An 18,512-nucleotide genomic window follows, 5' to 3' on the forward strand; every position below is an offset into this window, starting at 1 on the left:
AAATTAATTAAATTTTAACACTGTTCCTTTGTAAATGACCAAGTCCATCATAAATGCAAGGTCTGGTCAGACACAGCCATAGAACAGAGCTCTATCACCACTCAACAAGGACGAAGGGCTGCTCAGAAACCTACAGAGCAGTTAAGTCTCATCTCCATACTGGCAAGAAGGTACAAACTTGCAAGAATAAAAGCAGAATACTTATGAATTCAATGCCGAAGATTCGATATGGCTGTTGTATAGGAAGCAACGCTTCACAAATCCTTTTTTTAAGGAACCAATGAGCACACAAAACATGAAGCAGTCAGTGCAGCCCACGAGGATTTTGGAAAGACATCCAACGAGATCCCTTCCCAAACACTTTTAGGCAATTAAGCAGCCACAGGAAAAGGCTCAAACAATCGATTAGAGGACAGGAAACCAGAAGAAGGAATAGTCAGTTTTCACCCACTGAATGAAGGCAAAGTCTCTCAAAGAACCTCACAGGAAGATGTGCTAGAGCTGACGCTATTGAAAATCTGCATCAATCATATAGATACACATAAAAATAGCACAGTAACAAAGTCTGGTGATGACACGAAGCTGCTCAGAGTAGTAAACTGAAAGCTGACTGCAAAGACATCACGTAGAATCTGTTTGTATCAATAGAAGGTGGGAAAACGGCAGAGAGAACTCAAGAGAACTTTTCAAGGGAAACACAGCCCTCAAACTGATTTGCATGCTGATGGGCTCTAATCAGAAAACTGAGGAATGGGAAAACCAACACCTGCTTTTGCAGCTCCTTTCTGAGCAGGAGAAGCTGAGATTGGGAGAGCAGGGAAAGCTCCTGGCCATGGAAGGTGAGCACAGCCCTTCACTTCTGCTGCAGGCAGTCCAGGAAGGACTGAAACCTCTGCCCCTCTGAAGTTAGACATAGTTGTTTAATTCTGGATATGGCAAGCAAAAGCAGCTGCAGCATCTAAGAAACAGGGCCGCTCAAGTCATTCTATTCCTACCTAAGCTTCATCCATTTATACATCCTTATTACTTACAATTCCCTTCTCTGTGCCACCTACAAATCCTTAGCAGAAATGATTTTTCTGTTTTCTTTCAGACGACGAACGAAAGCACACCAAATAAACAAGTGATCTTCATGACACCCTGTTTGAAATGCATTTAGTTCAATGTAGCTACGTTTAGAAACCTAAGCTTTAGTAAGCTTTAATTCCTTAACGTGCATTTTATTATGTTCCAACTTGTCCAGCATTTATATATATATATATATACATATTTCTTTTGTATGGCATCAGTTCTACAAAATCGTTATAAAATTGCCTTCACCAAAGAAAACTGTATTTCCCTTCCTTATCTTAGCCTGTCAAGATCTATTTTCAATAAACTCACAGGCATTCATTATAATATACTTCTCACATTTAATTCCTGATAAGCTGAATGCCATTCCATCATTTTTCACTTAACTGATCTCAAACTGACAAGCCCGTAATTACCCACATCATTCCAGTTATTCTTTTCAAAGCCCTCCAAGATTAGCGAGGAATCAATGTAATTGGTCCAACATCCTGTCTGCTTCATTCTTTGCTTTTTTTTCTCTAAAAGAAAATGTTAATGCGAATTATTTAGGTCTGTGAACATCATTTTAATAACCTAAGCAGGTATTTTTTACCCGCTGTCCAAATTACTGTTTGAATAGCAGACTGCATCACCACCACATTTATCTGGAGAAGGAGAATATGTATCAATATACCCCAAAGGCAGGACACTTGTCTGCTTGTTATGACAACTCCATCAATTCTGTCTGTACAGCAGCTCGAGGAGGAAACAGAGCAGCAAGGAGAAAGAAGAGCAGTAGGAATGGCTTTGTCTGAGGCAATCCTTTTTTCTATTTGTAGAAAAAAATGTAAAATGAAAACTGACTGCCAGAAACACAATACAGTCTGTAACTGACAACAGGAGAATTGCCTATCCAGCAGCAATCTAATACCATTTGCATCTCTCCTGAGCAGCAAGCCTGCCTGCACAGCCTGGCCAAATCTGATCACTCAGTACCTCACCTCCCCTATGTGTGAACTGGAAAAAAAGTATTAGGTTTTTCCTGGATCAGAGGGTGACATGGATGGCATGAGTGAAAAGCACATCACTCATGGAATGGTCAGCTAACTTGTTCTCTAGATAATTACCTCAGAGACACTCCTGCTCAGCATCACTGCAGTGACTGCTCTGAGATTTCTCACCCTCAGAAACTGTCTCTATTGGCAGAGAAACAAAAGCTCTGCTCCCCCAGGCTCCTACAAGAACGGCCCCAGATCCCACACTGCCCACTAATAATACTATCGGGAGCCTCAACTATTCTCACATGCATCTTAGGATGCAGAAAAGGCAAAGCTGCAAAACTACTTCAGCAGAATATGTAGTACTACAACAACACTATATTCTTCATAAACAATATAAAAAAAGCTTTAAATCGTACTGATTGATGATTTGGATCAGAACAGGGTTAGCTGGGCAAAATACAGTCACAGCATTATATGGAACATCTTAAAATTCAGAGTACTGACTGTACCTTGCAGATTTTGTATAGAGATTCCTGACCGTCTCCTTCTGTATCTTTGAAATAATCATGTGCTGGAAACGTACGATGAATATCTCGTGTAATGACATTCTCCTGAGCAGAATCCTGTAAAAAAGAGAAAAAAATCCCTGAATATTAGCCTGGCAACTGTGTAATTAAACACACAGCACATACAATTCTATATGCAGTCAATGCGGTTACATTAGATAGCTTTACTGACTCATGCTCAGAAAATGCTCTGAGAAGAAACTGAAAAGCCTCTGGTCTCAAACGCAGTAATAATTTGACAGTTTAACAAGAGCAGCGTGGCATGTTTTCTGTCCTTCAGGCTTACAGTTCAACTTCAGAACGCAGAGAAAATGACTGGTTATTTAATTGCAGATGCATTTTTTCCTACGGAACATATGCTTACTGATTTCTCTACCAGCAGAAAAGGAAAATGAGACCGTCTCTCTTTCGAAAGCTCAAAGGTATTTATTTTTAAATGTATATCAATCTGTGATAAAAACCGTGTTAATTACCACTTAGAACTATTCCTGGGAAATGTTCAAAGTTTACCAGTAAGTGGTCTTTAAGAGAACAAAACCAGAAGTATAAGAAAATGTTATGCTTTCAGGTAAATCCTGTATCTCCTTGCTGCTAGAACATCCTCAACAGGACCTAAATTCATTTTTACAAGGACGAGCACCAGGGAGAAGCTCATGTGCCTAACCATGTCTGAAAACACCACAGCAGAAGCCCTAAGATAGCCCTGACTGATAGGCAGCTGTGCTGCAGGAGGGTAGGAGGCTCCTTAAGTGCTGCAGCAGCTCTGCAAGCTCCATACGGATGATCTGCACATCCAAACACATCTGAAACAACACCAAATGCTTGTGCTTGGAACTGAGTTGTTCCCAAGACATACCTGCCTCTTTAGATAATGCAGTAACTGCTTACAACACTGTATTTTTATGTGATAAGAGCTGTGTGTACGAGGACATGGCACCAAAGTGCTGGAGCCTCAGCATCTCATCCATTATCTTCAGGTTCCAGTTACTCGCAGTGGAAGATAGCACCTTTACACCAGTCAATACCAAACACTGCTTTTCTCTGTTCCCTTTGTAATCCTAAAGGGAAAGCCAAGAGAACCCTCATATGCGACTTAGAAAATAAATCTTTTATAAGCACTTTTGCCATGAAAATGAAATACATCCATTTGTTACACAGAAGCTTCTAAACCCTCAGACTGCAATTTGTAATCCAGCGCTCTACAGAAACGAGCTTGAAATCTGCTGGAGCCAGCAGGCAGCTCATCTCCTGTGGCTGGGGCATCCCTAACCCCACACAGGCTCTGCAGAGCTGCACAGGAATGCTCCTTCCTCCACAGCCCTCAGCAGCCGTCCTCTTCCTCCTCTCTGATCTCCACTCAAGTCCATGTCTCCTACAAATCTTCTCTCTCTTCTGGAGAGAAAGAAGCAACAGTGGATGCTTCATTTATGTCGTCCTAATTCTTAGTGATCTCAACGGTTGCTTTGCCTTTGCTTGACAACATCTTCAGTACAAGGCAGTGACACAATCTGTATTTTGCAAAATACCAGGCATGTTGTGATGTGCTGAGGAAAGGAAAGCTTACAGAGAGGCGCTGTTTTTATTACACTTGCTGGAGAAAACAGACGTGCTTTTGGGCTTTCCCCGGGTCACCATCAGCACCTTCAGGATCCCTAAGCATCAAGACACTGTTAGTGAGTGAAACTAACCATGCAGCCAAAATCATATGCAACAATACAGATAAGAATTAATGTTTGATAAACAGCAGTTCTCTAAGCAGCATTCTTAGAGCTCTCTTATCATATCCCCGAAGCCCAGTCCAGGAGCAATCCCATTACAGGCACAGTGAGAAGAGTGAAACGCCACTGCGGAAACTCCCATCAAAACAAAGAAAAAGAATCAATACATTGGTTCAGCATCTTCTGTTTTTCTCACCATCAATTAACAAGTCATCCTTCCACATGCCCTTCTATTTTCTCCTTGTGCCTTCATTACTATGTCACCTTTCCTCACACAAATCAACAAAACAAAAGCTGGCAGGGTAAATGCCCAAGGCAGGCCCACAAAACATTGGTGTGAAGGCCCCATTGCACACTTTTGCTGATGTGGAAGGAGTCAGAGGCAGAGGCTGTATCCAGCAGTGAGTACAGATGCTCTAGAAAGCTAGAGGGAAATAGTTAAATGCATCAAAAAGAGTATTTAAAATAAGACAATAAATGTAGTCCCTAAAGACAACACCCACCCGAAATGCTTTAAAGCCACCATTTAAGAAAACTAAGAAGTAAGACCAGAGAGGAGATCAGTATAGAAAATTCCTTCATATATTTAAATATATACAAAATCCGCGCAACTCTCCACCTTTTTCCATACTGCATTCATTCACTGGCCTGCTCTCAGGAGTACCGCAGCACACGAGTTTACCCTTATCTTAATTTGGGCTTTCAGAGGGATTTTGTTCTTCTGAAAGTCATGATTAGTTAATTCCTTATGAAAAAAAGATCAGGTGAGATGGCTATCAAAGCACGAAGAGTTCTAATGATCTTCCTCACTTCTAACAATCATTTTTGCACTGCCAACTCAGAGAAACAATATTCTACTGAGGAAAAGAATTATCTTCATGTGTCAACTCTGTGACAGCTGACATCGTACTGAACGAGCTCTCTATTTTGAGTTGGCACACTATGAAACAACCCAACTTCTGCAACTGCGAAGCAACCGTACCCGTGTGGTGACACTGCTGTCGTTCTGAACTATTAAGGCACTGCTGAATGTGGACACGGGATGCCAGAAGGCAGATTGAAATAGAAAAACAGAGAGAGAAAAAAACAACAACTGAAAACTATTTCCATTAAAGTAAATGTTAAAAGAAAATTAAGGCTACACGGCCCTCAGAAGTAAGAAATACAGGGCAATCTTTGTGCAGGCATATCCTGAATTATGTCTCAATTGAGGACATTTCAGACACTTCGGAAAAGACTCCTGCTCATGTATCGCCCCAAGCATACCCATCCTAGGTGTGACATCTCCCTGCCGGCTGCTAGATCAGAGAATCATAGAGTCACAGAATCACAGAATGGCCTGGGTTGAAAAGGACCATAGTGCTCATCTGGTTCCAACCTCCCTGCTATGTGCAGGGTCACCAACCACCAGACCAGGCTGCCGAGAGCCACATCCAGCCTGGAAGATGCACATCCTTTCTCTACTTCTGCCCCCAGGTTTTTACATGGAAACAGGCACACAGCTTTCACAAATACACCACAAGAGGTTAGCTGAGCTTCCCTTATTACACAGTTGCCTGCATTACAGCCGTGGACTCAGTATGGAGAAATGCAGCATTATTCACGGATGCAACCAAAGGAAGGAGAAGTTTTGCTTCAGAAGTTTCATGTGAGTACAAAGAAAAGTAATAAATCAGGTCACAGGTGTCTCAGACCCGGCACTTAAACTGAGCAGTACTTCTGACCTCAGTGTCCTTGTGCTCCATTTCTCTGCTTAATAATAATTCCCTGTCTCAGTAGGGTGTAGTGAAAATCAATTAACATCTGAAGTGCAGAAATACTTTAGCGCTGAATCCTACAGAAATGCCAAAGAGGAGAATAATAACTTCATCCTCAAATTCTGATCTAAACTGCTTACTATAAGGCATGGGGCTACGCAATGAAACACAGTAAAGGGAAAAAAAAGAAAAGAAATAAACATAGATATATACTATTCCTTCTGTATACAATAAGGGAAGAAGAAACCAAAACCACGGAGCTGTGTGCAACCAAGACCACATCACTATGCATGCAATCAGACAATTTTATACCATACTTCTTACCTCCCAAAGCTCATCCCTAATCTTAGAAAACCCCCTTCCAGTTTGGTCTTATCATACTGCACATGAAAACAGTGTCATTTGTATGTGCCATAGTGAGCACAAACTCACCTGAAAGGACTCACTTGTAAGGCCTGCATCTCTGCTGAGGTGCAGATAGCAGTTTTTCAGCAAATTGTCCCACCCATGCTTCATCTCCTCACTGGCTTAAATATCCACGTCCCAGAGTCTCAAGGAAAGACAAAAAAATTCTCTAAAACACCATCACAAATAGGTAGAAAATACAACACAGCAAAGAGGTCAGTCAAAACAGGTTCAAAATGAGCCACGCTCCTGCATGTAGCTTTGGCCCTTGTTATTGGTGACATCCTCCCAAGCTCCTGCTTCCAGCGAAACCTAATATTCTATTGTTCCCACATATGCACATCACCAACCCCTCTCCTCTCATCATCCTCTCTGCATACCACAGCCCTCCAAGTAGATATGCGACCTAAGAAAATCCCATGTTCTCTACCAACAAGTACTTGGGAAAATAAACCAACAACCAGAGGTTTGGCTTATGCTCAGTTCCTCTGTAACATTTTTGTAATACATACCTTGTAGCTCAGCTCTTTCCTATAAATAGATTTTCTTTCTATCATCAGCAGCTTGTATTCAGCAGAGAGCACAAACACTCAGATTTCTTATTAACAGAGAAACAAACTGAGAAAAAGGACACGTGTCATAAACACAACAGTTCAGTAAAAACGTGGGTCAACTAAGCTCTGCAGATCTAGTCTTCCTACCAGCTGTATTTATTGCTGCTTAGGCAGAAGTGCTCTCTGCAAGCAGCATGACCCAACAGTCCTGTTGGAGATGGGCCCATCAGCTCCAGCCCAAGCAGACCTCTGCTTCTGGTGGCTCGTGTCAGTCTCTTTTCTCTCATCAGCATGAATATAACTATTCTTCTGTACCTGGCTATAGCAGGGAAGTGCTGCTGTAGCCTTCTCATAGGTAAAGGAGAAACAGCTCACATTTTAACAGGGCTGAGCCATCAATCTGCCGCAGACTTGATGATATTTTTCTGTAAAAACCACAGCATATTAGATCAGCTACAAAATACCAATTCTGCATACACTCACTCGTTCTCCAAAAGGGAGTACATCCGTGACCTTTACTATCTTTGTGTTTTATTTCCTTTCCTCTGCTCTATGCAGCCTCTCTCTCTGGTATATACAGATACATAATTCACTCTCCTTTCTCTGCCATATCCTTTCTGAAAAGACGTTGTCAAAAGAAAAATGCTGTTTGTGCTATTGGGCAAGAGATCAATTTTTGGATATGCCAGGCTCAAATCCTTGCCACTGGCACAGCAAGCTGAAGTCTGAGCTCCCCTTAAACACTTATCTTGAAAGCTCCCCGCTCTCCCCCAAGAGACAAGGAGCTCTGCACACCAGCAGATGGTTTTGGGGTCATTTTTATCCATGTAATGTATGGTCAGCATGAAGGGCCATGCACATCTAGGCATGACAGCATTTCAGTTTTGATTTTGTTCTATTTGGAGCTTTGTGTCACATTTTTAGGCAAACCTGATACCAAACATCCTTTTGTAAATGTGCATTTTGTCTTCGGCTTCCTCTTGCCCTTAATAGCTGTTACTTCAGAAGGCTGATCCCTGCAGAGGATCTGAAGCTGTATCAGACCAGGTGACAGGCATGCTATCCAGGTTACTCACCATTAGTTCACCAAAAGCGCATAGGCATTATGCACTTTATTACCTCATGAACAGAAAAGCAAATACATGATTCACAAACTTATCTATTTAGTCAGTTACTTTTGTCCACGTTCCTTCTGGCTCGTTACTCCTCAAATCAGGCTTTTTTAGAAGTCCCTTCTATTAGAGATGCAACTGCATTCGTAAAGTTTGGAGAAAGTGTTCTCGTGATTAATCTGCAATTTGAAATTCAAACAGCCCTGACTCTGCCACCAACTCGCTGGGTAACTTCCAGAAGCAGGTGAGCCTGCTTGTAACAAACAATACTTAGCTGCACGCACAGCAGATGGCTGTGAAAAATGAAGTTGAAAATGTTTACAGAAAATCACAAAAGCAGTGTTTATGGATCCCGGGCTCCTACGTACCTATCTCAATTGAGTGTTACCAAACTTAGCTCAGTTTTATTAAGTGGCTTGAAATCTTTGCTACAAGAAGGATAAGAAAGAAAAATACTGTTACTGTTAAAAAAGACATCTTTAACAAGTCAATTTTGCAAAATAGTGGCTTAGAAGATTTGTGCCCTGCAGTATTGCTGCCCAAGGAGATGTCTGTCTTGTCACTGTCTCTTCCAGCGTGGCTTTACAAATTTTGAAATTAAATTGACTTCTGGCCATTAGAAGATGATGTGATCAATGCAACCGGTTCATGTAAGATTGTAAAGAAATGGTTGCTTCTCCTTTACAGAATGAGTGACTCCAGGTCTAAGACAGAACACTAATGAAGTTCATAAACACATCGTGCCTCCCAGCCCATGCTCCTCTTGGCATCTGCATAGCTTGCTGTTGGCAAAACATTAATATAAAGAGAAAATACTTCCATGTCAAGTAGGTTTATCTGCTTCAGTGTTTCTAGCTTTCAACAAGAAGGAAATGTCTTGGAGCACTATGCAGATAAAGATTTTTAAATGGTTAAGACTGTAGCTGAAGTGTGCATACTATTTCTTGAAAATGGAAACATCTGCCCTTCATGTTCTTGAACGCTGGGGTTCTTCCAATAATCCAGACAGAAACACTTCAGCAAGACCTGTGGTCAACAGAAATGCTCCCAAGACAAAAAAGCACCAATTCAGTTACCACCCAGATTCTCTCTCCCTGAAGACAGCTATATGATCCAAGCTACAACTTGGGATCCTGATACCCTTCATTTTAATTCTTGCTAGTGACAATACTGCCTCTCTGTTTCCATTAAGTGAAGGTGCTTCATTATGCTGAGGTATGTACTTCTGTGAACCGCTCTTCCAGAACTACTGAGATCAACAAACCCACTACAGATTAATCTTTTCTATTCTTCGTGTAAGAAATCCAAAAACTGATGGTATCATTGACAGCATTTTGCATCCCTCAGTGCTCATATCAGAACATAATACTGAAGACTTCTGCATGTAACACAAACTCACCTTTCAATAGTACCCTGAAGTGTTTGCTCCAGCTGCAGGGCACCAAGCACTGCAGAAGAGGAAGGCCAACCAGATGGAGAGGGACAAGAGCAGAAATATCACCACGGAGTTTTCGTTCCTGCCTTTGGAAAACGATGCAGTTGTAGATATAGAATCATAGAACGCAGCAGCAGACATCTGATGGTAGGCAACAGCCTGTTTGGACAAGTCATCATAAATGATCAATGCATGTTTTCCATTGTCTCTGAAGTATTCCCCCATGGAGCAGCCCGAGTAAGGAGCCACTGAAGGGCTGCAGCATCAGACGCTGTCGCAGACACCACAATTGCGTACTTCATGGCATCTGAATCCGTGAGCCTCTTCACCAGCTGAGCAACAGTAGATCTCTTCTGGTTGATGGCAACGCAGATAAAGTACAGCTTCTTTTTCTCATCTGTTCCATCATTAAATCATTTCTGGTTGATTATTGTGTCAATGGCAATTGAAGTTTTCCCAGTCTGCCTGTCACCGATGATCAGCTCACGCTGCCCACGACCAATGGGCACCAAGTTGTCCACAGCTTTAATACCAGTTTGTATGGGCTTCTGCACAGAGATCCTGGGAATGATGCCAGGGGCCTTCAAGCCAACTCTTCTATGTGTCTTAGATGTAATTTCCCATCAACTGGATTGCCCAGGGTGTCTACAACATGGTCCAGCAGCTCTTCCCCAACTGGAACATCCACAGTGGCACCAGTCTTCTTCACAACAACCCCTTCCTTCATCAGTCTGTCATTACCAAAAACAACACCACCAACGTTGTCGGACTCCAGGTTCAAGGACGTTCCCTTCGGCCCAGAAGAGAACTCAACCATTTCTTCTGCTTGGACATTTCATAGGCCATACACACGGGCAACACCATCACCAACTGAGTGCACACAGCCAGTCTCCTCAAGTTCAGCAGAGGCGTCAGCTCTCAAAATACGTTCCTCAAGAACAGAAGATACCTCAGCAGTGCCTGTTTTCTGAAAGTCCATTAAGGAGGCATGGATGTTTCTGGTAGCAACAAATGCTGCACCAAAGGTGTTTCTGGAAATCAGCAGGGAGCGGGCGAGGACGGCGGCCACACAGGCACACAGCATGGCGGCAGCGGAGAGCAGAGCGAGGCGGGCGGGAAGCAGCAGGCGGCCCACAAAGCGCTCTCTCTACAAAATGGTGACACCACGCTCCCTACCATCCGCTGGATCGTGTGCATTTATTTCTGAGTACCTCACCGGATCTTTGGGAATGCCACCCTGAATACAGCTGCTGAAACCACAGCCCACAGGTGGCACGTGCTGTGAAGGCGGCTCTGGAATATGCTGCAAGACGAACCCCAGACATAAACAACTTAGAGACGCTGACACAGGGGGCTGCAGCTCTGCTTCCACTCTTTCAAATCTTCTCCTGCCACAAGGAGAGGAAATGCAGCATGAAGGGGCTTTCACCTCCTGACAATACTTCATACAGTCACAAGTGACTGCAAGCAGATGCTGCCTAGGCTAACAATTAGCTGTCTATACCTAGGTTTATCAGCAGATTTTAACACAACTGTAGATGAAGTCACAAAGAACACTGCAAGAAGGACAGAATCGCACATCAGCTAGTCTGTGCTGACTGTATCACAAGCAAAAGCAGTGCTTTCAGGCTACAATTCCTTAATTCAGTGTAAGCCCCAGAAGTCCCTTAAGTCCCACTCTCACTGGCTGAGCCAGCAGTGCGACTGCCACATGTGGCAATGGGAGGGCCGTGCTATAGAGCTCTGCCTGTAATTGGGACCTATGGGGCTGCGTGTGAATCATCAAAAGCAGCTCCATTTCTGCCTCTGTGTTTTGTTCCAGTTCATTGCTATAGTTTGAAAATGAAATTTGCCTTAGATTCAGCACCACCTAACACTCAGGTCAATGCAGTACAGACATTAGAGAGCATTTAGCTGGTCATATATGGGTCATAACAATAAAGACCAGACAGTGCAAAGATGGCATTGCACACTAAAATAATCCTAACTCAGTTTCAATGATACGTGTTTTCTATATACCACTTCTCAGTGTGTCTGAACACTTCTCAAGCAGTTTATATAACCACTGCACAGGTACAAGCAGATTACAGCTGCTCCTTCTCCCTGGAAGCAGCCAACAGAGCCTACATCCACCCCTTATTTTATGATTATGTTTAGTTTATTCCAGTTACTCTGATTACGGTGGGATGCTGATCTGAGTTTACTGATAATGCAAACATTCCACAGTGAGCTCTTTTTTAATCCCTTGGTTTTCACAAGTAAGGCATGAACAAAACCTGCATTCTCCATGATGGAACAGAAGTGCATTTGCTTCAATATGCTGATTCTAAGCAGACCAACGCTGATCTTCTTAGCATCTCTGACAAGGGGTAACCTTGATTCAGCTTTTCTTCCTCCTTTTTACCCCTCCTGGCTTTGCAAACCAAATACTCGACATGAATTGTATTACTTCATTACACGTGTGTTTGCCTGAGGTGAAGGAGGGGCTCCAGCTGGAGAATGAATGATCTCAAGTACTTCACAGGAGTGATGAGGGAAGGCTGGTCATCGGCACAACAGGAAAAGCAATTTTGCCAGACTGCCACAGCACAGAGCTGTGCAGCACAAGGAGGGGGGGGTGAAACAGAGAGACGAGAAGCAGACTAAGGCTGTAGGAACAGAAAGGAAGACAAGAAATGATGGTGAAATGGAGAGGAACAAGAAGAAATAATGGGGAATAAAATATAGTATGGAAGAGAAAAGACAAGTACCAGAGAGGTTATATTTAGTTCTCGCCAGCTCAAAAAAGGAAGCTATAAATCAAATATGCTCATTTAAATCAGTGAAAATCAGCCTGAAAGAAAATCCAGATTGGTTTTGTACTGTGCAGGGTACCGAATTCTATAAAATCTAGTTTCAGCTATTACACTGATGAAAAGGGCTTTTTCTCCCTCTTATTATAAATATATTCTCTATTATTAAAACGATCCTGCTATCAAGAATTCTGTAACTCCTACAATATACAGCTGATATATGTTAAATTTTTTCATTTCTTAAAGCTGCTTATCTGCTCTGGGATTAGCAAAGCGCATTCTGCATACAGCTGCACACTTCTCTACTTGATGGCAGCCTGAAGCCAAGAGCAGAGAGAACACGGCCCATGCTGCAGTGCTCCCTTTCTCCTGGCTGCTAGCAGGCACTGCTGAAAGCAATGCAGGACAGTTCTCATTACTGCTCCTGACAGGCATTCCTGTCCATGCCTGCACCATGCTTCATCGCACTTCTGCATGGACACAGTGTGTGATTCCTTAGATGGCTGACCTCGGCTCACCTAGACTAAGCTCTGTGTTTCAGTTGGGTATTTGCAGCTTTCATCTCCAAGTACAACTGACAACGCACACACTGAAAGAAATATTAATTGAAAAATCTGCTTAAAAAATGCATAAATGTGCATCAGAAAACACCACAAATACAGATCATTTCTCGCTACTTCTCAATCTATATTTCCCTCTCACCATGAGTCCATTTTGACATGCAGCCATTTATGCCAGGCACCCATATTTCTATGTAGGTAATATGCATGAGTCAAACAACATTTCTATTTTTTCTGCTTTCAGAGGGTGTTCCTTCTGGAATACATGGTAGCCTCTGAGGTATCTGTGATTCTACCTCAATAATAGCCTACACTGCATCAGATCACTTGGCTCACAGAAATGAGACCCACCCAAGTTTTGGGTTGTTCAATGTGGGAAGTCTATTCCAGAAGGTCAAAAGCAATTTATGAAGCCACCTTCTGCATTTAGTTCTATTTTGACACACAATGCCTTACAGGTTTATAAGAATGTGCGCATCATCACTCCCAAGCAGTGTGGAACACAGGCAGAGGATTAAATGCGTCCCAAAGAACACCGCGTGCTTCTCAAACCCGTTTTTTTTCTCAGTCGCAAAGTAAGGAATAAACAACGAAGGACAAAACTATTTGACAAACTATGCAAAAGTTATTTGTATTGCCCACAAACATAAACAAACCAGGAAAGTCAAAAAACAAAGGAGAAGTACTACCAACACCAACAACTAACAACAACAACGTTCAAGGAAGGTTTGGACGTTGTGCTGAGGGACATGGGTTAGTGAGAACTATCGGTGATCAGTGGATGGTTGGACTCGATGATCCTGTGGGTCTTTTCCAACCTTGGTGATTCTATGATTCTATGAACTACTGCTTTATGACGTAGAAGGCACATCCACCTGATGTGCCAGCCTACACGGTGGATTCATTCTCCCTCAGCCTGAATAGCTTGCTGGGTGCAACACCCACTCATCAGCTGGCCAGGACATGCCAGTCCTGAACATGTTCCCAGTACTTTCACCTTCTCAAGGCCAAGGTAGAAAATTGAATTTGCTGTCACAGAAAAGCGAGCTGCAGGCTCTCATGGAGAGGTTAAGCAGAGAGAAAAGATCAACAACCGTATATATAAATGTCTGTCAAGATAAAAGATGGAAAGCATCGAAAGCATTATATAACGCCACATCTGATTCTAAACAGAATGGGGTACAAAAGTTTTCCATTGTGTATCAGCAGCTTTTTCTGCAAAGAATCAGTAAGTGTAAACATGGATGGCTATTTATAGGCAATACAGAATATGTGTCCAGGAAACACCTGGAGCCTCTCACTTCTTGCTTCCATACAGTGTTCTTCTATGGCAGCCTCCTCTTTCCAAGGCTTTTCTAAATCAGAAAAGATTTTATCTCCAGAGATTGCTACAGTATTTGATGTGAAGCCTGATTTCTTGCAAAGCTATCAGAGAACTACGTATCCTATTAATAATGAGAATTTAAATACATTACAGCACACATCTCAGAGTAAGGTAGGGAGTTATTTATTGAATAGATAATGCCAGCTTTGTAATTGGCTAAGCTTTTATCTAGAACAGGCTGCCCAGAGAGGCTATGGATGCCCCGTCCATCCCTGGAGGTGTTCAAGGCCAGGTTGGATGGGGCCCCTGGCAGCCTGGGCTGGTATGAAATGTGGAGGTTGGTGGCCCTGCATGTGGCAGGGAGTTGGAGATTCATCATCCTTGAGGTCCCTTCCAACCTGGGCCATTCTGTGATTATCTAACTTTTTAACTCCATTATCTCTCTCTTATCTTGCTCTTAAAACCACGCAGTGTGACAGTGGCTCAATCAGCAGATAGCTACAATCAAGCTCACAGCTTGCTATTTTTAGTTCAGCTTTGCTTTGTGCCGTAGAAAAAAAAGACAAAATTTAGAGGTTCAGACTGAACACAGATTTTGAAATTATTGCTACAGTTTTCCTCCACCTGAATTTACCATTTCAAAGAAAGCAGTACAAAAATGACCTAAAAGTTGTACTCAATCTGAGAACCACTGTCAGCTACAAATCAAAACAAAGGGGGAAACTGAAATGACGCGGAAAAAAGAAGTGTGGGGAAAGTAAGGTTCCCAGTTTAAAACTTCAGAGAGCTATCAAATCTAATATACCATGACTAGGATTTTTCAGTTAGCTTATATTACATCATACACTGAGCTGCTGAAAGAGCCCATCACAACACAGGCAGCAGAGCAAAGGGAAGGAAGGGCACAACGTACGTTTGGCACAGCTCAGCCTGGTCTTTGAGACAGCTCAGACAGAGCAGGACTGATGGATTTCCACCTTGCCATGCAGAAGGCAAATATTCAGCTGTGTTAGGGTTCCTAACAGCCACGGACATGCCAACTCAGCACTTCCCAGCTGACCACACAACACCACCTCCTCCAGCGAGCACATTTTGGTTGGGCTGCCAATGATTAGGTCAGGGCTCATAGGTGCCATTTTCAAGAGAAAGCCATACCATCCGACAGCACTAATGGTCCCTGATTCTCAGACCCAGGATGCAATTAATCCATGCACATTTTAGATTGCAATGACATTAGTTAGGAAAGAATATTACTCTGTCAATCATTTCAAAAGTAAGAAAGACACATTATCACAACAAACTTTTGTTTTCACAAAGGAGACTATTTGTTAAATAAGGTTGTGGGTTGTTTTCTTTTTCTTCCACGCAAAGACTTTTTTCATTCCCCCTTATCTTATCCATCCTCTCTTGCTTGCATGCCCTTTAACAGAAGAAAACAAAATACTAAATATATGAAATGCTGACTTAAAAGGAATATTTGTCATTCCATTTGCCAATCACACAACTGCCTGTCATTCTCAGCCATCCCAGATATGTCATGAGGTTCTTCACAGAAGAAATATACATAATGCATAGAACTTCAAACAAAGTAGCTTTTACCTTGGACTGTTTTCTCCAGTGCACCGTTCCAAGAAAGCAGTATAAAACACTACAAAAGGGCAATACGTTAAATTTGCAGAGGGGTCTTTTATTTGTCTTTGAAATTATTCATTACGAACAAATGCTCCGAGAGAAGAATTCATCAATAATTGATGGAACGAGAGCAAGAAACTTGCAAGAGAGAAATAAACAATACTGAGAAACCTCAGAAGAAAAATGAGGAGGAAAATGCTCACCAGCAACACCGTTAGGGGTTACAACACCATTCCCACTCACCACTGGCACTGCAATAATTACACTGCAAAGCAGCAGACTAGGTAAGTTGTTTAGAGGTTGTAACGGACCCATGAAACAACACCAAACTGATGACTGATACCAAAATGTAACATTCAGAGTACACTTCACACACAGACCGAAATGCATCATTCTCACTTTAGGTGCAAACCAACTGTAATCTTCAGCAATTTTTTTTTCTCCACACTTCTTTCTGAGAAAACTACCTAAAAATGCATCAGTGGTGTGGAGCTATCCTTTTCTTCTTGAGGAAACAAGCACAGACCTTTGGAAAAATAAAACAAAGTCTTTAACTATTAATCTATAGCGATGCACCACTGAGGATTACTTCCAACTCAGCAAATGAAATCCAAGTAGCAGCAGGTAACAGTGTCCTGTGGTTGCAGGAGCTGCCCAAACATCTCCATGCAAACTGTAACATCAAATTACACCAGTGTTTCAAGGAGGACCCGGCACCACAGAGAGAGAGTACCAACGGATGGTTTCTGCCTGGCTCCTGCTGCTGCATCTGCTCACCAAAACCATGCCACTTTTTTTTCAAGGCTTCAAGGTGAACATGTGTAAAGTGAATGATGAAAAGTACTTTTTTCACTTACCATGCTGAAACCGCCCTTACCGAGCAGCTCGCATCTCCAGCCTGCCTGGTCATCGTAAGACACGGCTCGCACAGATGGTGGTGGCACACTGGAACAGGTTGCCCAAGGAGGCTGTGGATGCCCCATACCTGGAGGCATTTAAGGGCAGCCTGGTCTGGTGGTTGGCAGCCCTGCACATAGCAGGGGGGTTGAATCTACACGATCATTGTGGTCCTTTTCAACCCAGGCCATTCTATGAATCAACGAATCTATACTGAATTTCGTATACTGTATACAAATACTGCAAGGCCAAACGACAGCACTTAAACCCTAAATAGAAGTCATAGTTCAGTTGGAAGTAAAGAGGATCAAAGACACCGAGTGCCACTTCAAGCCAAAGGCTCTGCTGACACAGGAGTGGGCCCCAGCCATCGGAGGCTGGCAGGCAAAACCCGATGGAGCCCTGCTCACCAGGGCTGCTCTCTGCCAGGGGATGGCTCTTTGCTCTGCTAGAAGCCTGTGCTGCTTCCTGCATTTCCCAAACACTTCTCAAGTATTTCAGTACCATCTCAGACAACTTTCCTTTAATGTTTTTTCTAGGCACAGCAATAATATTCTGCAATATTTCTCAGATTTGAAAATCCATTGAAACCAATACACAAAGCATAAAAATAATTTTTCAGGGTAAGGACTTAGGCACAGAAGATCAAACCTTGGCCGTAAGACTCTGCTGCCAGGTACCTGAAGCCAAAAATAAAAAGCTCAGCTACAAAGAGATCGAACACAGCCAAGTTAATTTTGTACAAAAGCATAGGAAAGAAAAGGGCAGTACACCGTGAGAGAATTGGATTTCAGATCTCCCATCTTTTGGTAAGAGATGTACAATACTGACAGCACAGATGGCACCAGCTCAGTCCTAATCAAAACTAATGAAGTTGAACTTGATACACAACCCTGTAATGAGCAGAATGTATTTTTGTTTTCCCAGTCATTTGAAAGTTATCACACAGCAACAGAATCATTAAGCCAGCACATTAACTGCACAATGTATTGTAACAGAGATAGCACTTGGGAACACCTGAGAAAGGCTGTAGAAAACAAGGATACATACATTTTTTAACTGAATTGTATATGGCTTTCCTGACCCAATACAAAGTCTCACTGGCATCGCATATCCATAACCCATAAAGGAAGAAGTCACGTTCTTACTTAAGATTTCTTACTTAACAGAAACTTCACAAGGTATCACATTTTAGAAAAATTACCCACTCATTAGCATTTAAATTCATATATTGCATGTACCCAGCAAAGATCATGGTAATGAGCTAGATGACATTTCACTTTGCTAGCAGCTACAGCATTAAAGTCTTCATGCTTGAGGGGCAGAGATAAATGAGGAGAAAGTGGAATAACGGAACAGACTCACCAAGACCACCATGTCAGTGCTTCACTCAACACAAAACTAAGTAGCCTGCATTTTTGCTTTGATTCTTTTAAAAATAAGAATATAAAATACTTTGTAATGACTCATACCGAGGAGGCAGCAACAGCTCAGGTGCTGGACTGAGCATCTGGCAAACACACAACGCACAGACAAACAATAAGAGCTGTGAAGGGACAGGAGACTGCTTGGCCAACAAGAAACTTTAAAAAGATCTCTGCTCTGCCTTCTCACACAGCCCAAAGAGTGGAGGTTCAGGACTGTGTGCATCTGCAGCTGGATTGCTCTGCCACAACAGACTGTGTACAGCTTGAATGGGAATGCCTTCA

General features: G+C 42.5%; 1 protein-coding gene and 1 pseudogene across 3 annotated transcripts in view; both read right to left on the reverse strand.

Moving 5' to 3' along the window:
• The window catches only part of RABGAP1L (RAB GTPase activating protein 1 like), a gene marked incomplete at both ends in the record, with an annotated part of 181,804 nt that overhangs the window by 89,930 nt on the left and 73,362 nt on the right, over positions 1-18,512 (reverse strand). For both annotated transcript variants that reach the window (XM_079536078.1, XM_079536077.1), the window contains one exon: positions 2,561-2,674. In XM_079536078.1, the coding sequence (XP_079392204.1) occupies positions 2,561-2,674 (114 nt within the window). The remainder of the gene's footprint in view (positions 1-2,560; positions 2,675-18,512) is intronic.
• LOC306946417 (ATP synthase subunit alpha, mitochondrial pseudogene) lies at positions 9,566-10,682 on the reverse strand (annotated as a pseudogene). Its single transcript has one exon. The product of its transcript is annotated as an ATP synthase subunit alpha, mitochondrial pseudogene (transcript).

The sequence above is a fragment of the Tetrao urogallus genome (genome assembly GCF_951394365.1).
Source record: "Tetrao urogallus genome assembly, chromosome: 5".
Lineage (NCBI taxonomy): Eukaryota > Metazoa > Chordata > Aves > Galliformes > Phasianidae > Tetrao > Tetrao urogallus.